The sequence below is a fragment of the Notolabrus celidotus genome, chromosome 5, assembly GCF_009762535.1.
Source record: "Notolabrus celidotus isolate fNotCel1 chromosome 5, fNotCel1.pri, whole genome shotgun sequence".
Classification (NCBI taxonomy): Eukaryota; Metazoa; Chordata; class Actinopteri; order Labriformes; family Labridae; genus Notolabrus; species Notolabrus celidotus.
This window is the reverse complement of record NC_048276.1, coordinates 7509170-7536433: the sequence shown is the minus strand read 5'-3', so window position 1 is coordinate 7536433 and position 27264 is coordinate 7509170. Positions and strand designations below refer to the sequence as shown.

General features: G+C 39.0%; 2 protein-coding genes across 13 annotated transcripts in view; both read right to left on the bottom strand.

The window, feature by feature from the left end:
• Nucleotides 1–471, bottom strand: part of fryb (furry homolog b (Drosophila)) — a 70631-nt gene extending 70160 nt beyond the window's left edge. For 6 of the 12 annotated variants that reach the window (XM_034683698.1, XM_034683695.1, XM_034683697.1 and 3 more), the window contains exon 1: nucleotides 317–418. The gene's annotated coding sequence lies outside the window, so the exon portion shown is untranslated. Of the gene's footprint in view, nucleotides 1–316 lie in introns of all 12 variants that reach the window. The other 6 variants (XM_034683704.1, XM_034683705.1, XM_034683707.1 and 3 more) reach the window with 3 other exon arrangements.
• Nucleotides 472–4018: 3547 nt separating this feature from the next.
• rxfp2a (relaxin family peptide receptor 2a) overlaps nucleotides 4019–27264 on the bottom strand; it is a 71838-nt gene continuing 48592 nt past the window's right edge. The window contains exons 11-20 of the mRNA XM_034682929.1: nucleotides 25071–25142; nucleotides 22493–22567; nucleotides 20897–20968; nucleotides 20745–20816; nucleotides 20424–20653; nucleotides 16476–16621; nucleotides 14704–14799; nucleotides 12690–12858; nucleotides 4727–4945; nucleotides 4019–4639 (exon numbers count right to left, since the gene is read on the bottom strand). Coding sequence (XP_034538820.1) covers nucleotides 4374–4639; nucleotides 4727–4945; nucleotides 12690–12858; nucleotides 14704–14799; nucleotides 16476–16621; nucleotides 20424–20653; nucleotides 20745–20816; nucleotides 20897–20968; nucleotides 22493–22567; nucleotides 25071–25142 — 1417 coding nt within the window. The 3' untranslated portion in view covers nucleotides 4019–4373. The remainder of the gene's footprint in view (nucleotides 4640–4726; nucleotides 4946–12689; nucleotides 12859–14703; nucleotides 14800–16475; nucleotides 16622–20423; nucleotides 20654–20744; nucleotides 20817–20896; nucleotides 20969–22492; nucleotides 22568–25070; nucleotides 25143–27264) is intronic.

Below are 27264 nucleotides of genomic sequence, written 5' to 3'. Positions count from 1 at the left end.
CGTTCACCGCCATCACAAGCTGAGTATTTACATCCAACAAAAACACTGTTGCTGAGCCAGAGAGCCTCACAAAGCAACGAGGCTTTGTTCGGTGTGTGAGTGCAGCCAGGGAAACGTGGAGGCTGGACTAACACAGACACGTTTTCTTTCATTGAACCGAGGACTGTACCCAGCTAGTGTCTGATGCTAAAGCTAGTCTGAGACCCTGTGGAGGTTCTATCGATGTGACATGAAGACACCGATACAGCCTTTGTAGTCCACACATAACCGTTACACACCAGAAACACACGTTATACAACTTAAAACTCACAAATACCTTTTCCTGCGTCGACCTCAGTCCCTACACGATCATTTCCACGCTCCGGGTTTAGGTTTTGGTGATTTGGTGGCTTGTTTTTATCAATCCGTCTGGTCTCTCTCTCCTCCAGGAGTCGTGCCGCCCCGGCTGACAGCACTACTGCTCGGGATGACAGCGCCCCGCCCTTAGCAACCAATCACAGGGCTCCGTTCTGGAGACTGAGGCAAAGCTCGTTTCCTATTGGTGCGCAGCCCTGTCCGTCGTCGTGTCGCTAGGGGTCCACCTTGGTCCAAGGGCAGGACACCTGCTAAGGAAGGATGCTGATCAACTGATGAAAGAGCTGTGGAGAGAAACTATTATTATAATAATAATAATAATAATAAATAATAATAATAATAATATTATCATATTAAGTATTATTTTAATCATTATTATTTTATTGCTTTAACATTTATTTATCTTATTTAATAATTTATTTATCTATTTATTTCTTGTATTCATCTGATCTTGTTAAAGCTGGGGTTGGTACTCAGATTTAGATACACTTTTTGTTATACTGGTTAAAATGATCTTTATGTCCCGGTGGTAATCAAGTGGTGATGATATCAAAATTTCAGGCGTAGGGCCACACCTCAACCGCGCCTCTCCCGTTTTCCCATAAATTCAAACCTGACCATTTCCTCCTTTCTCGCTCTCGTTTCCGAATCCCTCCCTGGCTTCCCTTCCCTTTCTCCTTCTGCTCCTCTCCTCCTTATCCATAGGGCCCTGAGGGGGTTCGTCGTGCCCGGGTGCTACGGCAGATCCCCTACGAAGCTTCCCCAAAACGACAACGAGTTCAATATCAATCAATACAATAATCCGTAATCAATAAACTATCTTTCAGATCTCATTCTGTTGTTGGTGTGGTCCTTGTTAGTGAAAATTAACTTCCTGGGTCCTACATCTATCACTTGTGTGTAAGTATTATTAAAATCCATTTAGTTAAAACTGTTCAATGACAAACCTCATTACATAGAAATCCATTCATTGTCATTGCACTGAACTGCAAACATGTACTCTATTTACAGTGGGGTGACTGTGGCTCAGTGGTCGAGTCCGTCGCATCACAATCAGAAGGTCAGGGGTTCAATCCTAGGTCCTGCGGTCCACTTGCTGAGTTGTCCTTAAGCAAAAAGACATGACTCTAAACTGCCCCCTGTGGCTTAGGGAACAGTGTGTAAATGGGATTACTTAATACTGATGGGCTCTTCACATAGCAGCCTCTGCCATCAGTGTGTTGTATGTCGTGTAAATGCGCTTTGAGAAGTAAGAATAACACAGTCCATTTACCATGATTTTTATGCCTATAGAACAGCATGATCTAACTAATAGCACTGATGAGGTTTGAAAGCCTTCATGTGTTGCAGCCATCATCCAGCCAACACACTGCTGATTTGGAAATAAGACGAATGGTGATTTAATGTAATAAATAAACTATTCTCTAGTCAAAGATCATTTTATTCTTCCTCCACAATCATCTGGCAACCCTTCAAAATTACTTTTGCAATCCCCTGGAGGGGTCAGGACCCAAGGTTGAGAACCATGGAGTACTGGATTTTAATCTTACCTGGAGAACTTGGTTAACCTGTTTCAGCCTTTCTAAAACAGATGAAAGGAACCTGGAAGCAGACTGAGAGAATACCAAGAGTGTGCAAAGCTGTCATGAAGGAAAAAGGGGGCTACTTTACAGAATCTAAAATATAAAACATATTCTGCTTTGTGTAACACTTTTTTTTAAATTAAATAATTCCATATATGGATATATATGTTGATTTCTTTGGTATTAATCAAATACAGTGTCAAATAATTAGAATAAATACAAACCCTTGAATGAGAAGGTGTTTCCAAACTTTTGACTGGTAGTGTATGGGTGTGTATTTGTGTATGTATCACACACATGCTTCTGTTTAAATACTCAGCTTTGCTACTTTAAAAGTAGCAGTCTTCCTTGTTTTAATTGGTAAAACATTTCTATGTACTTAACGTTTGTTCTTGTCTTTTATTATTTCTATTCAGTTTTTCCCTCTGTAGAAAAACCCACCAACACTCCAGTCTGACTCCAACAAACACAATATAACACATAACATCCACAGTCAAGACGGTCTTCTGTACCAAATATTATTGTGAAAAAAAAGAAGTAAACATTTTCACCTCTTCAAGGCATAATCAGAAATGATAGTCCTTATTTCGCCTGCAGGTGGTGTCAGACACATATCCAGATTGTCCGATCATTAGACTAATCTTTTCTCCATCTGTAAAACCCTTGTTCGTTTTCTCTCATTTATCAGTTGTTGATGATTGTCTTCAATTTAAGACAGAAGGCAACAAAAACAATGCATGTTATAAGTATCAAAAAGTATAAATAGAAAGAACAACAGTCCATAAGACGTCTGATGATACAGTGACAAAGTTAAACCAACACCTGTTAATGATCAGTAGCTGTCAGACACTGCATCATACTGGTTCAGATTGACAGATTGAAATATAGTGACATGTTGTGCATGCAGGTGGATTGTACAGAACGTCTCCACAAAACAGGTGAAAATGTTAAAAAAATAAATGAAATGTTATTAAAATAAAACATAAAAACATGTCACCAAGAGAATCACTTTGAGGTCAAGGAGGAACATGCAAAAGACTGCTTGTACACATAACTGATGCAGAACATTCAGTGACTGTTCATGGTTTAATCTTTAATGCAATGCTCGTCTCCCATTGGTCGACTTGTTATCATTGCTTCATTGTGAAATAATGAAGCCGCCTGTATTCATTGACAATTTACGATGGCAATTCAATTTAAATTTAAAGTTTCAAACACACAAACCGACTTAATGTGTCATTTTAACCTCAAACTAATAGCATTTATTTTTCTAACATAAGGAAGAACAGTCTCATTTTACTATTTCAATTAATGTGTGTACATCATAGACTGTATAAATAATGGATGTAGGATCCCAGACGTCACCCATCTGTTCCTGAGCACTGTTTTGAAGCCAATCGTCGGCGGGAGCCATAATGGTTATTCTGAACTCAACCAAACTAAGTGTGAGGTAAAGAGGCGGGGCTTGAGCCTCCTAGCCAACACCTATGTGTTCCCGCCTGTCAGTCAAGTCAGTCATGTCCTTATTTGGACAAAAACTCATAATCTTAATATCTTCTGAACCGTAAAAAAATCACCCCCGTACAGTGTGAACCGATAGGGAAATTAGCAACGTAGAGCCAAGCTGTTTTTTGAACCAGGCTGTAAACATGTTTATTTATGCTGCAAAGATTGTCTTTTTTGAATTGGTGTGCATGTGGTTTCCGGTGTTTCTGCAGCCAGCCTCAAGCAGACGCTTGATGAATTGCAGTTTATAACACTTCTGCATGGGCTTCATATTTTGAGACAGGAGGTTGCTGCTTGGTATGCATGAGTGGTGTAAAAACCAATCATTTCAAGTACCATTGAGTATGTTTTCAGATTTGATTCATGAATCAAACATAATGTGCCATTTTTATAATTGCACAGGATCACATATTGTGTAAAAATGCAAATGCACTCCCTCCATTTGGATCTTTGCACAATGAATGTGTGTGCAATGGTTTGTTGTGTCAGAATAAGATATATAATCAGGGTAGTAAACCTGGAGAGACTGCTGGAACAAGATTTTATAAGAGAGAGAAGATGAGAAAACAAAGAAGCAGAGGCAATGATTTGCTGTTTTAATTTGTATCATGCCAGTTCAAGAACTCTATAAGCATGTCTGAGTGCTGCATTTTCAGTCCAAGACTAATTCCTTGTTTTTTTGCTGAAACCTTTATCTTTGATTCCACAACTCAGTGTCTGATGAGCGTCACATGGGGGTAAACTGTAGTTCAAGTAGTGCAGAGAGTCATCCACCAATCATAAGTCAGGTGCTTTGATCTTGTGCTCCTTGTGTCTGTGCGTTGAAATGACTTTGAGCAAGACCATAAAGTGCTCCATGTTAAAGGCCTTAAGAATAACCAGTTCTGGGCTCTCCCCCTGTTTGTCCGCCAGGCTTAGTTGGCTCGTCTCTCAGGCATAGCGAGGGTCCACACCGGCCAGTGAAATCTGCTGGAGGTAGGCTGACGGCTGGTATGCAGGAGCTCGTTGTGCCTCCATGAAGATTGTGGAGGAAGTGAGGCTTTTGCGGTCTTTCTTCAGAATGTGTCTTCTCTGCCAGCGACAGAGTAAGAGTTCCACCTGCTCTCTGAAGAAGCTGGTAGTCAGAGTGTACAGGATGGGGTTTAGAGCGCTGTTGATGGGGAGGATGAAGACGACTACCCAGCTGGAGATTGTACCTAAAGATGAACAGGAGAAAAGTCTATAACATAACTGTGGATGCTTTTTTTTGTGCTTTGTATAAACAATACTGTTTCTGTTCTTACCTGGTATTTCCACTTCTAATAGTGATAAGACTTTCACCAAAAATATGGGAATCCAGCAGAGGGCGTCAGAGAACACTATAAAGAAGAACCTGTTTGCCACAGCCACGTCTCTGTGCAGCCTGCTCCTCAGGTCTGTGGCGTTGATGCCGGTTTTATAGATGGAGTAGAACATGCTGGAGTAGGAGATGACGATCACCAGGAATGCTACCAGATTCAGACCTAAAGAAGAGCACAAGGTATTCACACACATCCAGGCAGGGGTGGAAGAAGTGCAAGGCGAGTTTATGTGTTTTATCAAATGATTGGTGCACTTTTCTATGCAATTACCCATCCTAAGTCTCATTAAATGAGCAATTTATTCAATGATTAACATTCTTATTATATTTAATTTCCTTAACCCTCCTGTTATGTTCGTTTCTTAGGGACAGCAATAATGGTCGTGGGTCAACTTGACCCGGGGCATGTTTAATTATCCAGAAGTGTCAGAACTCAAAAAAATCCCAATAAACATGTTTTTAATCTCATTATTAACTCCATTACTAACCATTTAAATCAATATTTAGTGCAATGGTGTTCTTTAATCCTCACAGATCATGGTTCAATGAGGATAACTCACTGGTTTTTTATGAAAATTCATGTTAAAGCTTTTTTTAATGTACATTTGAAAGACCTAAATATAAATACAATAATGTTACATGACATAGATTTTTGTTTATTTCATTTTTGTTTATTTATTTATTTTATTTTTTAATGAAGTGATGTTGATAAATTAACAGGAGACACCTCTTCTGTCACATGCTGCCCATATTTTGATGCTGTATTTAGCTAGCTTGGAAGGTTCCTAAAATGGAAGGAACCTCTGAATGCCTCTAGCCTTTCATCCACTGTGACATTAGGGACTGGGTTATAGAGTAGTGGAAGTTGCTCGATCCCTCACTGTTCTAATGGCTGACAGCTTGTTTCTATTCAATCTCAGCTCCTGCAGTCAAATGCCAAAGTGTCCTTGGGCAAGACACTGAACCCCAAACTGCTCCCTCAGTTGTTCAGCGGTGTATGAATGTCTAGAATAAGATTAGCTTAAACTGATGGTCCCTTAATATAGCAGCCTCTACCATCAGTTGGTGAGCGAGTAATGTAAATGAGCTTTGAGTGGTCAGAAGACTGGAAAAGAGATATATAAGTACAAGTCAATTTACCATTTACTATTTATCATGACCTGCTCTAAAGCTGACTTGATGTCTGTTACACGAGTCACTGCTATCCTAGTGGCTCTGTCTTTGTAATGTTTTCTGCAGACAGTTTTGCCTGACGTATATTTGGGATGAAGTTTTAACTTAACTTTGCAAAAAATAATGGTTTGTGTGATGAAAACCCTTTTACGTACAGTGTTTTTATTGCCCAATTTTGTGCATTTATTCTGTTACAAAACCATTCTTACTTTTGTTCAGTATTTTAATCAAACTTTTTTTTTGTACAAATTAATAAAAAAACTGCAAACATATCCACAGAACAGAACCAGAACCAAACTCAAGCAAACAGAACCAGAACCAAACTCAAGCAAACAGAACCAGAACCAAACTCAAGCAAACAGAACCAGAACCAAACTCAAGCAAACAGAACCAGAGCCAAACTCAAGAAAACAGAACCGGAACCAAACTCAAGAAAACCGAACCAGAACCAGAACCAAACACAAGCAAACAGAAATAGAACTAGAACCAGAACCAAACTCAAGAAAACAGAACCAGAACCAAACTCAAGCAAACAGAACCAGAACCAGAACCGAACTCAAGCAAACAGAACCAGGACCAAACTCAAGTAAACAGAACCAGAACCAAACTCAACCAAACTCAAGAAAACAGAACCAGAACCAAACTCAAGAAAACAGAACCAGAACCAAACTCAGGCAAACACAACCAGAATCAGAACCAAACTCAAGCAAACACAACCAGAACAAGAACAAGAACCAAACTCAAGCAAACAGAACCAAAACTAGAACCAAACTCAAGCAAACAGAACCAGAACCAAACTCAAGCAAACAGAACCAGAACCAAACTCAAGCAAACAGAACCAGGACCAAACTCAGGCAAACAGAACCAGAACCAGAACCAAACTCAAGCAAACACAACCAGAACAAGAACAAGAACCAAACTCAAGCAAACACAACCAGAACCAAACTCAAGCAAACAGAACCAAAACTAGAACCAAACTCAAGCAATCAGAACTAGACCAAACACAAGCAAACAGAACCAGAACCAAACTCAAGTAAACAGAACCAGAACCAAACTCAAGCTAACAGAACCAGGACCAAACTCAAGTAAACGGAACTAGAACCAAACTGGAGCAAACATCATTTATGTCCTCAGGTTGGCATTGAGAAGAATCAGATGCCTCAGCTTGGATGGGTTTATCAGATTTCTCCTCTCAGTGAGTATTTGCCCTGTCTTTGAGAAGACTCTCTCAGAATGAACAGATGTAGCCACGATACACAGTCTTCCCTCCTTCACATGTATCCTATATCCTCCATTGTGATTGGCTGCTTTGCCGCCATGCTGATCAATCAAAACAAAGTTTGGCTTTGAGCAGAGCTGAGGCTGAACACTGTGAGAGCTAATCAGCAAAAGGAAAAAACTGGGAGCCGGCTCTCTCTCGATACGAGCCGGCTCATCTGATTCACTATAAAGCATCGTCTCCCAGAGCCGCAGCTTTTGATCATGATACATCACAAAGGGTTAGGATTAGGGTTAGGGTTATGATTAGGGTTAGGGTTAGAGTTATGATTGGGGTTAGGGTTAGGGTTATGATTAGGGTTAGGGTTAAGGTTAGGGTTAGGGTGAGGGTTAGGATTAGGATTAGGGTTAGGGTTAGGGTTAGGGTTAGGGTTAAGGTTATGATTAGGGTTAGGGTTAGGGTTAGGGTTATGATTAGGGTTAGGGTTAGGGTTAGGATTAGGGTTAGGGTTAGGGTAAGGGTTAGGGTTAGGATTAGGGTTAGGGTTAGGGTTAGGGTTAGGGTTAGGGTTAAGATTAGGGTTAGGGTTAGGGTTAGGGTTAGGGTTAAGGTTATGATTAGGGTTAGGGTTAGGGTTATGATTAGGGTTAGGGTTAGGGTTAGGATTAGGGTTAGGGTTAGGGTTAGGGTTAGAGTTAGAGTGAGGGTTAGGATTAGGGTTAGGGTTAGGGTTAGGATTGGGGTTAGGGTTAGGGTTATGATTGGGGTTAGGGTTAGGGTTAGGGTTATGATTAGGGTTAGGGTTAGGGTTAGGGTTAGGATTAGGGTTAGGGTTAGGGTTAGGGTTATGATTAGGAGTTGGGGTTAGGGACCGGGTTAGGGTTAGGGGTGGGGTTAGGGTTAGGGTTCGGGTTAGGGGTTAGGGGTTAGGGTTAGGGTTAGGGTAAGGGTTAGGGTTAGGGTTAGGGTTAGGGTTGGGATTAGGGTTAGGTTTAGGGTTAGGGTTAGGGTTAGGGTTAAGGTTAGGGTTATGATTAGGGTTAGGGTTAGGGTTAGGGTTAGGGTTAGGAATAGGGTTAGGATTAGGGTTAGGATTAGGGTTAGGGTTAGGGTTCTGATTAGGTTTAGGGTTAGGGTTAAGGTTAGGGTTAGGGTTCTGATTAGGTTTAGGGTTAGGGTTAAGGTTAGGGTTATGATTAGGGTTAGGGTTAGGATTAGGGTTAGGGTTAGGGTTATGATTAGGTTTAGGGTTAGGGTTAAGGTTAGGGTTATGATTAGGGTTAGGGTTAGGATTAGGGTTAGGGTTATGATTAGGTTTAGGGTTAGGGTTATGATTAGGGTTAGGATTAGGGTTAGGATTAGGGTTAGGGTTATGATTAGGTTTAGGGTTAGGGTTAAGGTTAGGGTTAGGGTTATGATTAGGTTTAGGGTTAGGGTTAAGGTTAGGGTTATGATTAGGGTTAGGGTTAGGATTAGGGTTAGGGTTAGGGTTATGATTAGGTTTAGGGTTAGGGTTAAGGTTAGGGTTATGATTAGGGTTAAGGTTAGGGTTAGGGTTAGGAATAGGGTTAGGATTAGGGTTAGGATTAGGGTTAGGGTTAGGGTTAGGATTAGGGTTAGGATTAGGGTTAGGGTTAGGGTTAGGGTTAGGGTTAGGATTAGGGTTAGGATTAGGGTTAGGGTTAGGGTTAGGGTTATGATTGGGGTTAGGGTTAGGGTTATGATTAGAGTTAGGGTTAGGGTGTTTCAGAACCAAACTCAAGCAAACAGAACCAGAACCGAACTCAAGCTAACAGAACCAGAACCAGAACCAAACTCAAGCAAACAGAACCAGAACCAAACTCAAGCAAACAGAACCAGAAACAGAACCAGAACCAAACTCAAGCAAACAGAACCAGAACCAAACTCAAGCAAACAGAACCAGAACCAGAACCAAACTCAAGCAAACAGAACCAGTACCAGAACCAGAACCAAACTCAAGCAAACAGAACCAGTACCAGAACCAAACTCAAGCAAACAGAACCAGAACCAAACTCAAGCAAACAGAACCAGAACCAAACTCAAGTAAACAGAACCAGAACCGGAACCAGAACCAGAACCAAACTCAAGCAAACAGAACCAGAACCGGAACCAGAACCAAACTCAAGCAAACAGAACCAAAACCAGACCAAACTCAAGCAAACAGAACCAGAACCGGAACCAGAACCAAACTCAAGCAAACAGAACCAGAACCAAACTCAAGCAAACAGAACCAGAACCAGAACCAAACTCAAGCAAACAAAACCAGAACCAGAACCAAACTCAAACAAACAGAACCAGAACCAGAACCAAACTCAAGCAAACAGAACCAGAACCAAACTCAAGCAAACAGAACCAGAACCAGAACCAAACTCAAGCAAACACAACCAGAACCAAACTCAAGCAAACAGAACCAGAACCAGAACCAGAACCAGAACCAGAACCAAACTCAAGCAAACAGAACCAGAACCGGAACCGGAACCAGAACCAAACTCAAGCAAACAGAACCAGAACCAAACTCAAGCTAACAGAACCAGAACCAGAACCAGAACCAAACTCAAGCAAACAGAACCAGAACCAAACTCAACCAAAAAGAACCAGAACCAGAACCAGAACCAACTCAAGCAAACAGAACCAGAACCAAACTCGAGCAAACAGAACCAGAACCAAACTCAAGCTAACAGAACCAGAACCAGAACCAGAACCAAACTCAAGCAAACAGAACCAGAACCAAACTCAACCAAAAAGAACCAGAACCAGAACCAGAACCAAACTCAAGCAAACAGAACCAGAACCAAACTCGAGCAAACAGAACCAGAACCAAACTCAAGCTCACAGAACCAGAACCAAACTGGAGCAAATATTATTAATGTCCTCAGGTTGGTATTGAGAAAAATCAGATGCCTCAGCTTGGATGGGCTGATCCGATTTCTCCTCTCAGTGAGTATTTGCCCGGTCTTCGAGAAGACTTTCTCAGAAAGAACAGATGTAGCCATGATACACAGTCTCCCCTCCATCACCTCTATCCTATATCCTCACATGTGATTGGCCGCATGGCCGCCATGCTGACCAATCAAAACAAAGTTCTGCTGTGAGCAGAGCTGGGGCTGAGCACTGTGAGAGCTAATCAGCGAAAGGAAAAATACTGGGAGCCGGCTCTCTCTTGATGCGAGCCGGCTCTTCTGATTCACTATAAAGCATAGGCTCTCAGAGCCGGCTCTCCTTATGCCCCCCAAAGCCTGAGATAGAAAGGACAGATGGGCAGTGAGAGCCAGCACATCACTGGGGTTATCAAGTGGGCTCCTCCCTTCACTGATGTTTCGTTTAGTTCGGCCCACGACACCTCAGATAGGCTAAACAGTTAACTCTGGCATCCCAGATCAACCACCTCCATGCCAGCTCCCACTGTCCATCATATCCACTAGCAGAACACCCCAATTTAATAACCCATTCAGCATCGCCATGTTCAACTGACCCTGGCTCCTTACAATCAAGCTCCAGGAAGTGACAACAGTGATAATACCTACTCTAGCACCTGGCCCCTAGCAGCCCCCACCACCTGTCACACAACAAGAAGAATCTGCAGCTAGATATTAGAAGACAGGGGAGGCAGAGCAAAGATGAGATGATGGTCTAGGCTAGAACTCATCCCTGCCAGTCTTTGATATTATTCCTCCTCATCCAGATCCACTGACTTGTTTTAACTGCTTCATCCGACATTTCCATTACTGTCTTTCTCAAATTCTGTACCCTCATTCCCAGTCTTCCCAGTAATGAGAGAGTTCATCTACATCCTACTTCTACTGGAAAAACCTGAACCTTCCAACCTCGCTGCTCTGTTTCGGCTGCTATCTCTGTGTGCCTAAGCTTTTTATAAACAAACTTGTGATGCATATTTATCTTTGCGTTGCATCAATACATAAGCTGAATATAAAGTAGGTTGAGCTTGTTCCCCATCTGTGGTTCTGTCTCATCTAAAAGTGTCATATTGAATACTTACTTTCCTTTGGATGTGAAACCGTTATGTAAATAAAACCATCTGAGGAATTCAGAGGAGGATTGTCTCCTCTGTTTAACAGCTGATGACTCACAGAGATCTGAATCATGACAGTAGAACCCAGCTGGACACTGCTTTATAAGAAGACGTCTCGAAACAAAATGATGGAGACGACAGGTTTAACAACAAATTGTCTTTTATACCTTGTAGACCGGATTTTGAATAGCAAAATTTAAACTAAAATTAAACTTTAAAGCTCAGCTGTCAGATGAGTTTACAAGGACGAGTCTTTCCCTGTGTTTAAGTGGAGTCATAGTACAGAGCAGAATTAGAATAAAATATATCCAAGTAATGTAAAGAACAAAAAGGGTGTAAAGAGTGAACAACACTAAAAGCTAGCAATAATGAGAAATAGAAGTAGTATCATTATATTAATTATATCACAGGATATGATGTAAACTCAGGCAACCAATGTATTAATATTATCATTATCATAATTATCATCATCATCGTCATCATTATTATCTTTATTATTAGAAGTATTATCAAAATTATTTTTATTTACTATTTATTATTATTATTTTTTTTTTCTTAATTATTATTATATTTATAATTATTATTGTTGTTATATCATGTTATTGTTATTATCATTGTTATCATTATTATTATCATTATACTATTTATTATTATTGTTATTATCATTATTATCATTGTGCTATTTATTATTATTGTTATCATCTTTATTATTATTATTATTATCACTATACAATTTATTATCATTATTTTTTCTTTATTATTATTATTATTATTATTATTATTATTATTATTATTATTATTATTCTATTTATAATTATTATTGTTGTTCTATCATGTTATTTACTATTATCATTATTATTATTATTATTATTATTATTATTATTTTCATTATACTATTTATTATTATTATATTAATTATTATAATTGTTTATACTATTCTATTTGTTATTACTATTATTATCATTATTACCATTATTATTATTATTATTATTATTATTATTATTATTATTATTATTATTATGAATGGCATTATGGTTATTATTAGCATTACTTTTAACATTTTTATTATTAGTAGTAGTAATAGTTGGATTTTAAGTATTATTTTAATTAATGTTGAATGACCCTTTTAAGGTGACTTCTTCTGAGAACAGCTCGAAACAAGAACCTGGGCTAATCATCCTCTTCTGAAGGAGCCTCAGTGTTTGATGTGTGTCTTACCTCAGAGTAAGGTGCACGATGTTCCCTGGTCTTTTTGTTGGTTGTGTAACACTGACACTACAAAGAGCTCTCTCCTTGTAGTGTCTCTGTGTATTAATTCAGATCCTTATGTATCGCTGGATCAGAGAGACACTACCCTGAGCTTGTATTCAGAGGATGGATTTTTGGAGTTCATTTCTAACATTAGTGTCGACTGTAAACTGTAAAATGCCTTCAGAGGAACAAAGATTTTCTTCTTAAATTTACCCAGAAAAATCCCTGTGGAATATCCTTTGGCAGTAGCTTTTTCTTGCCTGTCAGAGTGCAGGGGAAAGCACACGCCGTTTCGCCCGTAGTAGTTTCCAAACACGTCTTCATTCATGAGAGGTACAGCAGCAATGATGAAGCCCAGCAGCCAGATCGTGACCAGGACCACCTTATGGGGGAGGGACACACACAAATGTTGTTAGGATTGCGAAAGAGAGCAGCCTTTAAAGCCAACAGTGAAATGATAGAAACACATTGACTCATTAGAGTACCACACTTTCACTTTCTTTTATAAGACAACAGCTTACATCTCTTTTACATCAATTTTAAAATCACATTTTTATCAATGCGCTTTTACAGGAGATGTCACCTGACCTTTTTTTAATCAAGAGCTTTTTATTCTTTTTTCAGGCAGTGTCACGGGCAGGATTTTAAAATATTAAAATTTTGATTTTATATTTTTATATTTTATATTTCAGATTTTTCGATTGTTTTAATCTTTAATAATTTGTTGTTTTAATTCTTCTAACATTATTTTATTTCCTTTTATTTGCCTCACATTTCTCTTATTGTCTTTTTGTTTCTTTCTAATTTGAAAAGCAATTTGTAACCCTTTTTTGAAAAGTGCTATATATATATATATATATATATATATATATATATATATATATATAAAGATTATAATTATCAGGTCACATTACAAGAAATATTTCAAGTGATCTTCACAAATTTTGAATCCAGAAAGGGCTGTATAAGTTAAGATTATTATTATTCTTATTATTTTTATTATTATTATTATTATTATTATTATTATTATTATTATTATTATTATTATTATTATTATTTTGTTATTAGTATTATTATGATTAATATGATCATTATTATTGTTATTATTATTAATATTATAATTATTGTTATTGTTATTAGAATTATGTATTATTTTATTATTGTTATTATTATTATTATTATTATTATTTGTGTATTATTATTATGTATTAATTATCATTATGACTATCATTATCATTATTATTAGTATTTATATATATATTATTATTAGTATTTATTTATTTTAATTATTATTATTATTATTATTACTACTACTACTACTACTACTAATATTATTATTACCAAACTTTTAATTCAGCAGCAATAAGAATTCTGTTCCTACAAGAACTGATCCTACATTAAAACACAAACATTACATCTTAAGGAAAATTTAAAATAATTAGGGTCACTGTGGCAGCAAGAGGCATGTGCAAGAGTTAATCTGTGGAGTGATAGTGAGAGGTCACGGGTTAAAGTTAGTCCTCCATGAATATTATCAGATGTTTCAAGACCTTGAACTTAAACCTGACTATAGAGGATGTATGAGACAGAAGTGCTGCCACATGTGATATTACTCTGTCATTTTTATCTGCTTTAAAAATTATACTATTCTAAATCTTAATGAGTTTTTCTCCAGAGCACCTGAAAAAGTTGAGATGACCTTCAGTGCAGTAAAGACATACTCTGGGGTTTGTTTATTACCTGAAAGGTGAAAGTGTCAAACTTTAATGACTTTTTGATAAGACTCTTCTCTAATCTTTAATCTCCTCCTTGATAGAGAACCCCTAATCAAATGTTTGTGCACACAAGGTGAACTACCTGTGAGCAGGTGTTTATGGCTTAATTATACTATGAGATGAATGCAGAAGTAAAGCTGGGATGGAGAACTAATAGCTGAAATTTTGTACCTCCAAACATCATTGAAATTCATGGCTCTACCTCACTGAACTATTCAGCTAAATTATTTTTTCATTTCATTTTTTCAAGTGTCTACAGCAAAGGAGAAGAACTGCACCGACTAAACACTGTGCAGAACAGCTACTGCTTTGCAAAGAAAAACAACAGTAACATCCAATTTGTTCTATGATGATTATACAAGAACAACCAAAATGAGCAGAAACCTATTGGGTTGTTTCTTCAGAGACTTTCTAGTTTAACAGAGTCAAGATTCTTTACTTTCCCAGCTCACCCCAGTCTGAAGTTTGCTTGGGCGCAGATTGCTGAAGGGGAAGACAATAACCAGGAACTTCTCGAGAGTCAGATAGGTCAGGAGGAGCACAGACACCTGAGGAGAAAAGCCCAAATTATTAACCTTGAAGGACCAACTTTCACCCTGTTTGCACACACTGCTGTGAGCTTTTACTGACATGAAGGAAAAGCAAATTGCAGAGTCAAAACTTGCAGCAGAAAATGATCACATTAATATTTCTTGTGCAGCTTAGAGAGAGGAAAACTATTTTTTTTCTGCATGTAAGAGCTTTTGTTAAACCCATCTGAGACTTGAGAGTAAGCTTTAATAAATCCTTTCATTGCACAACCCCTTAGGCAATTAGTTTTACCCTCCATAAAAGTGGATTTTTTAATGCTGGCCTATGAGGATTTTCCAAAACATAGCTAATAAATTGAATTTTTAGCTTTCTGTGATAAGAAATGATAAAAGTGTCTGCTAAATGACATTGTAACATTGTAACAAGAAGAGAACAAGATTAGTCAATCAATAATACAAATTATATGCTTTTTGGATCAAATACAATAAGTCCATATGGCATTAGAAATCTGGAATACACATTATTCTGTTCAAATGAACTGGTTCTGGATTTCCTTTAATTTCAAACATTTGCATTACGTATGTTTCAATAATTCAAACTGTGCAGTGTTTACATCCATGTGTCTCCATGTTGCTTTTGCTGCAACATCGCTGTGCAACCAGCTGTCTGAGCAGAGTGCTGTTTAATCAATGATTGGAAGGTTGATTCTTTTGCTGATGCAAGTGGGAGACAAAACAAGGATCCACACATTAAAACCAAGCGGCAACCTCCTGACGTGAGACATGAAGCCGATGTGGAAGTGATAAACACTGCAGTTCCTTGAGTAACAGAGCCCCGACCCTCTGGAACAACCACCCCGAGGAGATCAGATTGACAACTTCTTTATCCTCTTTTAAAAGCACTTTTTTATCAATGTGCTTTTACAGGAGATGTCACCTGAGCGTGTTTTAATTAAGAGTTTATTTTGTTCTTTTCAAGGCAGTATCACTGGCAGTATTTTATAATTGTATTTTATATTTATATATTTACATTTTTTATATTTTTTCTTTCAGTTTTTTGGGATTTTTAAAAAATATTGTATCCTTGTTCCTATTTGTCCAACATTTTTTTATTTTCTTTTATTTGCCTTCCTCACTTTTCTCTTTTGTTATGTTTTAGTTTATTTTTTATTTGTAAAGCACCTTTTAACCCTGTTTTAAAAAGTGCTTTATTAAATAAAGATTATTATTTTCATGTCACATTACAACATACTATTTAAATCTAGAAAATCTGAGAAGCACAGAGCTTGATCATTAAGTACCCAGCATCCTTATGGTAAGCTGGAACGCAACAACTCCAGTAAAACAGATTGATTGAGAATAAACAGCGGCATGTTAAGAGTTAAATTTAGCATTTATAAACTGTTGAAAGTTCATCTACTGTAGGAAGATAGGATTGAATTACAAGCAGAAACAGATGACTATCAAAGTTGGTATCAGCGCTCACAGAGAGGCTGAATAATGTGCAGAAGAAGAGCTTGAAGCGACGGCTGGGATCAGTGGAAGGAGCAGATTCAGCAGAATTTAAGACTGTGAGCTTAAAAAGAACAGAAACATTTGGGATATATTTGGCACTCTGAAAAGGTTTATGTATGACCCAGTTTATGTTAAACACCAGGGTTCTCTATCTGGTTAAATATTCAAGTGTTTATTACCTCTGAGGAGAGCATGGCCAGGAATCCAATGGTCCGACACTCCACGCTCTCCATCCACAGCAGAGCGTTACGATTGTACTGCCCGCGGAACTTCACATCAAACACTCCCACGAAGAAGAGGTACACACCCATGAGGCAGTCTGCACCTGAGAGATAAGAGGGGGTGTCATCATTAAGTCCATTTAAAGAGAGAGGAGGACATCTGTCCACTACTAGAGTGTCACTTTCATCTCTTTTTATCTAACCTTTATTTGAAGTGTCATTAATGATTATAATCAACCTCCCAGGAGTCTGGAAGACGCGCGATTACAGAGTTTCTCATTCAAACACAAGATTTCACAATTTTGTAATAAAAGAAAGGATAAACGACAAAAGAAGATATAAAAACATCAAAATTTAAAGTCATTTCGAGTCACTTTGATAGCGTCCATTCAGAGCAGTGTTTGGATCAGTTCCCTAAGATAAGAAATCACCTTCAACACATTTTTGAAAACAGATGGGAAAATAATAAACATGGGTCGAATATTTAACTCTACACAGAAAGGCCCTTCAACAAGTCCTGGTTTTACTATGTATTTTTATTTATATATCTATTTTTATCTTCATTAATTTTGTAAGTTTTAATTATTTTTCAGCAACATTTTTCTTCAAGTGTCTTCTATTAATTTATTTATCTGTTTATTTTATTAATTAAATGTAGCTCTAGCGAAAGTTCAGACAGGAAGACTATAAAGCAATCACAGCAGTTGTTTAACTCTCCTATCCCTCATTCAATAGCTCACCCGCTTCCAGCTGCACGCTCTGGAGCTGTCATTGGTTAATCAGCAGCTGCGTCATCCAATAGCTCAGTGGCGCCCTTATCATCAGCCTATCAACTCTCTGCTGTCTCTTTAAATGCGTCTCTCTCTCCTGCTAGTTCCTCTTGCATTGATGGTGCGCACCCCTCCACCTCCCCATCTCCACCTGGTCTCTGCAAGTCTTCAATTCCTAGGATCATCAACCACCACGACCAGTGTCTGGACTCTAGGGGGATTTCTTCTGCTGCCAAATTCATGCATCCTATGCTCACAACATTATCCCCATAGAGTCCTTACGCCAAAGATTGTCTCTCCTGATTGAAATTGTATTATTATCAATTCTATTTCATTTCACATGTCTGAGACCCTGTTTGTAATTGTTTTGTCTTGTTATTACATTTAAAAAGTAATAAATAAAATATAAAAGAAAAAAACAAAACAAAAAAAGTCCTGGATTTAAACCCAGGACTATCCTGCTGTGTGCAGGTATGTGTGTTTGTGTGTGTGTGTTTGTGTGTGTGTGTGTGTGTGTGTGTGTGTGTGTGTGTGTGTGTGTGTGAGTGTGGGTGAGAAAAAAAGGAGGCATTGGGTTAACATGAGACTTTAAGGAAGCTACCACACCTCAGTTTTAAAGGTTTCAAAAGGATCACTTTAGTTTTTGTGCTGCACCCAAGTTTTCCACGGATTTAGAATTAAGGATAAAAAGATTAAACTTCTTTCCTCCAGGGCTCAAGAGAAAGCAGCGTTTGAAAATATGCATCCTTAATTCAGGTGAGAAAGCAGAACAAAGGCTGCAGAATGAATGAAAAGAAGGGATGAGGCAGTCTGGCAGAGAGGGGGAGAGTGACCGGAGAGGATAGGAGGAAAGTGGAAAAAAGGAGTGAAGACTGAGTAGAGAGGAAACAGATGGTTAACAATGATGCAGAAAAGCCAACATATAAATTTAAAGCAGCGAGTGTATGGTATTCTTCAGCTTCATTGAAAGCACTCCCATCCCTGCTGAAAGAGTTCGGCCTTTTGAAGAGCAAGTCTTTGATTTATAGTAAATCCTCTGTGCTGTGTGAGACTGTTCCTTTGAATTAGACTCCTGATTGGTGGATGCTTTGAACTAAACTTTTGAAACATATGCTTTCAAAAGATTCATTTAAAAATGTTTGATGGAGATCAATGTCCCACAAAATGTATGAAATGAAACATAGGCTATTTTTAAATATAAATACCTTAGAAACAGCTGACAGCAATGTGTCCAGACTTAAAATACTGTATTAAAATAACACTCATTGTAAAAACTAACAGAGCTGTTACAAGGTTTAATTTTCTATTTATCCTGGAAGCTGCTGAATTATTGCAGATGTTTAATAACATACATCAATTTATTTTACTCTCCTTTATAAATCTGAGTTGATTCACTGACAACACAAGTCCTCATAAAAAATACAGAGCATATAAATGAACTACAGGAAGCTGAAGATGAAGCTAAAAGCTTTCATCTAAAGGAGCAACTAATCATAATCCTGCTGGTAATAAAAGACCAGTATTATTATTGCTGCTAAAGCTCACAACTAAGTGTATTTATTCTCTGCAAAAGATCTTAGACATCATCTTTTTTCAATATCAGAATGTCAAGTTGAGTCCAGGGTATTTCAGATCAATCAATCTTTATTTGTACAGTACCAGATCACAACAAACTTGATCTGAAGACGCTTTACAAACAGAGCAGGTCTAGACCGTACTCTGTTACATTATTAACAAAGACCCAACATCAAGACAGGGTAAGATCCGGTCCCATCTTACAGACAGGACTCAGTCTGATCTCATCTTAATCCAGCATGAGCAGAGCACTTTGCAGCATTTAGCAAGTTACAGTGGCAAGGACAAACTTCCTTTAACAGGCAGAAACCTCCAGCAGGACCAGACTCATGTTAGACGCACATCTGCTGAGACTGAATTGGGGTTGAAAAGAGGGATAGAGGACGTCCTGATAAATGATGTCTATTCTTTATTTCTAAGCTTATTTGTGATGATTTAAGATGCACAAATCACCCACAAAATTTCAAAATTGTGCAGTATTCCTCCGCCCAGTGCCTCAAATCAAACCTGTTTAAAAGTTTAAAACTTAAAACAATCATGTGGTTTATCTAAGCACTTGTATTTCCCTTTAAACCCTTTAGATTCCTGCTGCTGTCTTGGCTTTTGCAGGCGTAGTTAATACAATTGAAGACACTAGAGCAGGCTTTTCTTTAAGATGTAAACATTTTCTGTCTGGCCTCAAACCAGACTGAAACTTCAACACAGACAGTTTCCGTATCTATGTAGCCTGTTACAATCTGCACCTGCCACTCACAACACACGTTCAGCTGACCTGATCCTGCTGAAAATCCCCAAAACAGACTGGAACAATTTACAGAAAACTTTAAAACCGGTCCACTACATCTCAAAATCAGCCTTCAGGAACTCTCTCAGGGACTCCCTTTAACACACCTGCACCTGCTTTTAACCCTTTTAATCCTGGACTCCTGCTGACGCTGTTCGTTGTTTGCTCTGTTCTGTCCTGTCATCTTTAACTTGTCTTTTATGTTTTTACCCTTGTGTTTGTTTCATTACTGTTACCCCTGACCCTTTACCCCTCAAAAGGCTGTGCTTTTTGCCAGGTCGTCACTGGAAATAAGAATTTGTTCTTAATGACTTACCTGGTTAAATAAAGGTTAAATAAATAAAAGCCCTCCCCAGAAAGAGCTAAACATGAACAAACAAGGTTCCACATGGAAAATGCTTTGTAAATGCATTTTCTAAATTTAATGTAGCACACTGGTGTAATAACTCCTGTTGCACCCTATTTAGATTATGTCTGTTTTGGATTTTGTGACAGTCTCCCTGTGAGAGAAATGCACCAGCTGCCACTGGTGTGGACTCCAACCGAGTGACTTCATCACTTCTAAAAGAAAAGTTTTAGAGGGTCACTTTTATTGATCTGCTTTTTAATGTCTGTGGATTTGTAAACCCCACCAAAATATTCATTCAATTCTGGTCATAATTCCTACTTTTGCACTTGTATTTCAGATTGACATTCACCTCCAACATCTGCATCACTTCTTCAAGCATTTCTTTTCTGTGCATGTCCTCTGACTTTATCCTTTGAGAGTGTACTCACAGCAGAGGACTTTGATGCAGGCAGCGTGCAGGTTGTTCTCGGCTCGGATCAGTGATCTCATGCCGATAACCAGGAGGTTACCGAAGCAGGTAATGAATGCCATGACCCAGACAGACACCCGCAGCACCATGTTAGCGAGCAGGTCCTCAAAGGACGAGATGCCGTCTGTGTTGGGCTTACACGACCTGACGTGAGGAGCATAGGAGCAGTACTGGAACTTCTTGAAGTAGCTGGAAGAGAAAAGAAGTAGAAATAAAAATAGAGACAGAGGAATTCATATTTGGTTATTCAGTGGGGGATAAGATCGAGGACTGTACGTACATATGGGAAAGGTTCTTCATAGGCAGGAACATTTTGGTTTGAATATCAGGGATCTCTATTCCCTCCAGCGCCCTGCAGAGAACAACACAGTGTGTTTCACCAGCGTACAGGCTGCAGTGAGCACTTTGTCTGAGTGTGTGTTTTTTACTCACAGAGACTGAAGATGTGTCAGGTGGTTGAAGTGGCCAGGTTGAATGTGGAGGAGGGGGTTGTGGGAAATGTTTCTGGAACAACAAAAATATGACAAACTCAATCAAGTGGTAAAAAAGAAACATGCAGCTAAATGAAGTAGGAAGAGGCCTTTAACTCCCTGAAAAACTGCACTGTCACACTAACAGAGCAAAGAAAACTGTGAGTTCAGTCAGACAACTCACGTTTAAATAGTTTATTGTAGCAGCAAATACATATTCATGTTTGGCGCCCAGGCTCCGGCCTCATCACTCCCTGCAGATAAGTTTACATGCAGACATTGAGGAGTGATGAGCAAAACATACTAAACACCCCCCGGAGCCTGCAGGTGGATGCTGGGGAGGCCGTTGGGAAAAAGAAAATTTCAGCAATAGGCATGCAGCAGCAGAGGCGTTGACAGGCAGAGGGAGAGATGGGAGATTTTCCCAGTTTAAATAGACCGCCAATTTGAGAGGCAGAGGGCAGGATTGGATGATGGTTATGAGAGTGGGACATGTGACGTGTATGGCATTGCAGCTCGAGTTGTCTGCCTGAACTAGCTCGCAGGCGTCGCTCCATTTCAGGATGTCCTTTAAATGGAAATATTATTGTAAAGAATTTCAGAGTGAAAGTGGATTAAACTCAGATGAAATGTCAGTGAATTCATGGATCAATAACGTAAAAACACAGTCTCTCTCTCTTCTTTCTTTTTGTCTCCATGTCTCTGATGTGCAGCTTTTTTTTCACTTGTGACAGGATGTCTGTCTCCAATATCTTGAAGGGTGTGCTCAGTTGAACTAATTGTAAATCAAATATTCGTAAAGTCCTTTAGATGAGCTCGCCAGATTGACACGGTACTTCGCTCCTCCTGTGAAATTGAGAGGAGGCTCCAACAGTCAACAGCACAGATGTTACCTCAGGCGGCAGAAACCACACATCAACCCACCAATTACTCTTCAGTCTAATCTACCAGCAGATCACACACAAACACAAAAAGGCAAACTGTTTAAATATTTTCCATAAAGCTGCTTCAAAGTTTGCCTATAAAATGTTTTCAGATTTGACTTGAAGTTGAAAAGTTCACTGTTCTGTGATCAAACACCTCGCTGACATGTATTTCACTGAGTAAACAGTCTCCAAAGCTGGAGGCTCATTAATAATGAACAGACAGTTTGGGGCTCATTAATTTTGTAACAACATTATTAATGAAGCTGTACTCTGACTCAAGGTATCACTGGTCCTTCACCCTCGATACACATTAAACAACAGCTGTTAACAAGCAGGTTAGTGAGAGTAAAATTATAGACGATGAAAGGTACGGCTGATTGTAGAGCTGCACACACTGAAAATAAGAGCAACATTTCTCCACATTAAGCCCTAAAACATTTTAAAATGTGGTGTGATTTTTGATGATGATAAATGTCATTCTACTGAGAGGCATTAACAGTACGATGAGTCTGTTTCCTCTCAGTCCAACCTTAAATCCCCTCTTCTCACACCCCACTTCAGCCTGATCTCCAGCTCTAATCCTCACACGAGGAAGCACATTGCTCCTCGCTGCCAGACTATCAGTTACTCACAGTTTAAGAAGTGACTTAGAGAGGCTTTTAAATGTGTTCTTTGGCAGCTCCTTTATCCTGTTGCTTGACAGATTCCTAAACACCGAGACAAAGAGGAGGAGAGACAATTCAGCAGGAGAGAAAAGGAGACTGTTATCATTCAAACATGCAAATTCAGGCACATTCACAGACTTAAATTTATCACAAAACATAGATAGAGGAGAGCATGAGTAATTTTTAGTTTTAATTTAAAGCACAAATCTTTTGCATTTGTCGTCCACTTCTTAGGAGATCCTAACCAATTCAAACAAACAATAATTATAATTATCTCCACAGAGCAAAATTGGTAAAATGCTTTCCTTTCCATCGATCACCTCATTAAAATAAAACAAACATTTTGTGTATTTAACAAAATGAATCTACAGAATTTAACAAAAATATTGCAGACTTGTTCTATTCAATGTCTTATTTATTTCGTGTCATCTATGAAACTGTTCACGCACTCTTGTGATGTTTTATCTCACCATCTGTGGTTGATTCGCTCTGATTGTTGTTCAACAAATCATTTATCTCATGATCCTAACACGTTTAAAAAGATTAGTGCAAGTTAAACAGACTATTTTTCTCACTGCCAACCATATGGTGGTCATAATTATGTACTATATTGTAAACCAGGCTTTACTAGGATTTAGGGGATTGTTTAATCCTGTTATATTTGGGGGTATGGCTCTGTTCTGGGAGCTCTCTGGCCGTCCATATGCCTACGTGGAATGGCAAAACCTGAGGTGGGGAGAGCACATCTCCCCTTTCTTTCATGTGCGTACATGAAAAGGCCAAGGCAGGGAGAGCAGCAGCAAAGACCCCCAGGAGTACAGAACAGAGTAGGCATCTGGGAAAATACATATGACACAGGTAAAATCAGACACCAGAAGAAGAGGAACTGGGGTGGAGGTGGCATTTCAAGATTTGCCAACTAGCTGATATTCTGGGTTTCATCCTAACTACTTAGTGAGAAATTGCACTTATCACTGTTTGATTAAACAAATGTTATGTCAGTCAGGACCACTCTTGTCAAAATAATTAATTATCTAAGTTATATTTGGCGGTATGGCTCTGTTCTGGGAGCTCCCTGCCCTTCAACCATGCCTACGTGGAATGCCAAAATCTTAGGCTGGGAGAGCACACCTCCCCTCTCTTTCATGCACATGAAAAACCAAGGCAGGGAGAGCAGCAGCAAAGAACCCCAGGATACAGAACAGAGTGAATATCAGTGAAAATACATATGACATTGGTAAAATCAGACACCAGAAGAAGAGGATCTGGGGTGGAGGTGGTATTTCAACATTTGCCAATTAGATGTGTAGGTGTAACCAGCTGATGGGGCCGGGGTTAAGAGTAGCTGATGTTCTGGGTTTCATCTTGTCTTACTCCTCAATGAGAAACTGCACTTATCACTGTTTTATTAAAGAAATGTTATTTCAGTCAGGACCACTCTCTTCAAAATAATTAACTATTTAAGTTATATTTGCAGTATGGCTCTGTTCTAGGAGCTCCCTGCCCTTCCACCATGCCTATGTGGAATGCCAAAACCTGAGGTGGGGAGAGCACACCTCCCGTCGGTTTTATGTGCATGAAAAGCAAAGCCAATGGAGAGCAGCAGCAAAGCCCCCCCTGAGTACAGAACAGAGTGGGCATCAGTGAAAATACATATCACACTGGTAAAATCAGACACCAGAAGAAGAGGAGCTGGGGTGGAGGTGGTATTTCAACATTTGCCAACTAGCTGATGTTCTGGGTTTCATCCTAACTACTCAGTGAGAAACTGCACTTATCACTGTTTGATTAAAGAAATGTTATTTCAGTCAGGACCACTCTCATCAAAATAATTAATTCTTCAAGTTATATTCGGCGGTATGTCTCTGTTCTGGGAGCTCCCTGCCCTTCAACCATGCCTACGTGGAATGCCAAAACTTGAGGTGGGTAGAGCACACCACCCCTCGGTTTCATGTACATGAACACCAAGGCAGGGAGAGCAGCAGCAAAGAGTAGAGGTACAGAACATAATGAGCATCAGTGAAGATACATAGGACACTGTTAAAATCAGATACAGCAGAAAAGGAGGAGCTGGGATGGAGGAGGTATTTCAACATTTGCTAATTAGATGTTTGGATGTAACCGGCGGATGTTCTGTGGTCCAAGTTTGACTTCTGTCTGAACTAACACTATGCTTAATTACTGATTCACAGTGTTGTGTTTTTTGTAAAGCACGTAGATCTGGCACATAACTGGATAGAGACAGACCATGTTTGGATGTACTGCAGCTTTAAGAGCCAACTCACCACCTTCCTAAGTGTCTTCATAAAAGATGGATGAGTTAGAGATTAATTACTTTTGGGGGATGCTGTGAAGGAAACTGTTAGAAACTCAAGAACTCAACAAGAACTCAACCCGCTTATACTTTCAGAGAAGGAAAGATACCAGAACAGATTTTTTTTTCTCCACTTAAGCACAAAGATTGATTACACTGACCACCTCTCAGCATTATTTCAGGTCAGATGAAGCAAATTGACAACGTGAACCGAATAATAACCACACTCACAGTTCAGCCAGTTTCCACAGAGACTGGAAGGTGTTCTCAGGGACTCTTCGGATCCTGTTGTCCATCAGTAACCTGAACAGAACAGAGCTGCTGTCAGAAACCATTCTCCAAATGTTGTTCAAGTCTCCAGCTGAAGTCTCATGTGTTGACAGCTGTTGATTTGGCTTCCATATCCCTTTATGCTCCTTCTGTATTGGAGCTATGTTTCTGCGTTGTTTTAAAATCTTAGAATTCATCTCTTGCTTGTACCCGGTTACATTTCCGCCCTCAGAAGCTGCCAACAGCTACAGAGCAACATTAGAGTAGTGAAAGATTTGCTTGAGGGCATCCAGACATGGCTGATGATAGACCTATAAACACTTCATTTTCCAGAGTCATACTCCTGACCTCAACCTGATAAGTACAAGATTCAACATGACACTTTTTCCACTGAGGGATTAAGCTAGAGATTAAATGCTATACACACACTACAGTCCTCCTGAAGCCGCTAAGCATCAGAAATGACTCGTCTTCACCTCCTTTACTCTTCTCTCTATTCAACTACGACTGCACATTCTCCTTCAATGTGAAAATGCTGCAAATAAATGTCAAAAAGGAAATGCTGTGTGATGTTTTCAGAAAGTTGTTTTTAAATGAAAACGGGTGAGAGACACTATCAGAGAGGCACAGAGAGGTAGGAGTTGTTAGACACGTAAATGCATCTGACAGCACTGGAGGACATGAAAATAACACCAGATTCGGTCTTCCCTTTATAACTCTATTTTTTCTTTTACAACATTTCTTTTTGTCATTAAGCCCAAAAAACACTCTACTTGTTAAGTCCAGTCTATGTAATAGCAGCGATGTGTCTCAAAGTTCATCTTCATAAAAATAAAACAGGACATGCAGCCCACCCTGTTAGTTTTTCTTTGCAGACAGAGGCAGTCAGATGCGATATGTAAGCTTGTATTTGGGAAAAATTCAGCAAAGTTTGAACCCTGCCCTCTACAAAACTGGAACAATGAGCCTTCCTTTTTACAGTTCTGGGAAAGAAACAGAGCTCCCTTAATGAGCCTTAATTCCCATGTCTAAGATTTACTGCCTTTTGGAGTTGGATGGATCCAGTACTCTTCCCTGTGGTTCGAGTCCTCACAGAGAGTATTATGACGTGTTCACCTCCATCACGTCAGCACTTATGGGACTACAGGACTCTACAAGGTGCAAAACTGACCTCCATCTGTAATCTCTGAGGCATCAGACTGAAAAACTACAATAATGTCATCTACATGAAAGCTGTTGTGAGGAACTTTTGTTTTGTATCGATTCTGGCGCCTCCTTGTGGACAAAGTGATACCTCTTATCTCTTGTCCTATACATACAAAAGTAGTGTTTTCAACAAAAACCTCATCCTGTTGTCTTTTAGCAGTCAACTTTATCAGGCAGTGTCAACTAAAGGCTGTTTCTGAAGGGAGATGTCCATCATCTGGTCTGGCACCTACCCCCTCAGGGCGGTTTCAGGCATTAAAAATGACAACAGAGAAGGTGTCAGTGTTGCTGCTGATGGTCTTGTTTGCTATTGAAGGTCATAAAGAGGCATCAGTATCATTTTCAGTTTGTTTCTCAGCCAGTTCAAAACTCCTCACAGGGCCTTTAAGATTACTGAAGTTCTGCTTTGAAAAGAACAAGATATTAATCTGTCCGCACAAGATAATGATCATGTGGAAACAAGTTACTATCTTGTGTGCAACATATAAAAATGTTTTACCGTTAAGGACTTCAGGGGCATTGAAACACCACAAACAGACTCTGGAAGTCTGAAGAAGGTTCACACAAAGCCATCTTGTGGATCAATTGTTAGTTTCAACCTTCATCACGAGTTTGGTAAAAACTCTTCTTCCAAAAAAAGTTCTTCTCTGCTTTTTTAACATCAAGCAGACAGGCTGCGTTTATGTTTCACAGTCAGGGTGAAATGGGTTCTCTACCTTGCCATCAGACATTAGGAGCTGCGTGTCTCTGTGTGTCCATCAGTCAAAAATTATAATTCAGGGGTTCTTCTGTCTGTTCCTACTAGTTCTATCAGAGGTCTCTGGTTTATTCTGGAATCCATTTACTCGGTCTAATGACTATCATTTTGCCAGAGCTATAACATTTGGTCATTTTCCTGGATAATTATTGTGTCATGGTTGTACCATCATGTTGAGGGGTTGTGTTAAAA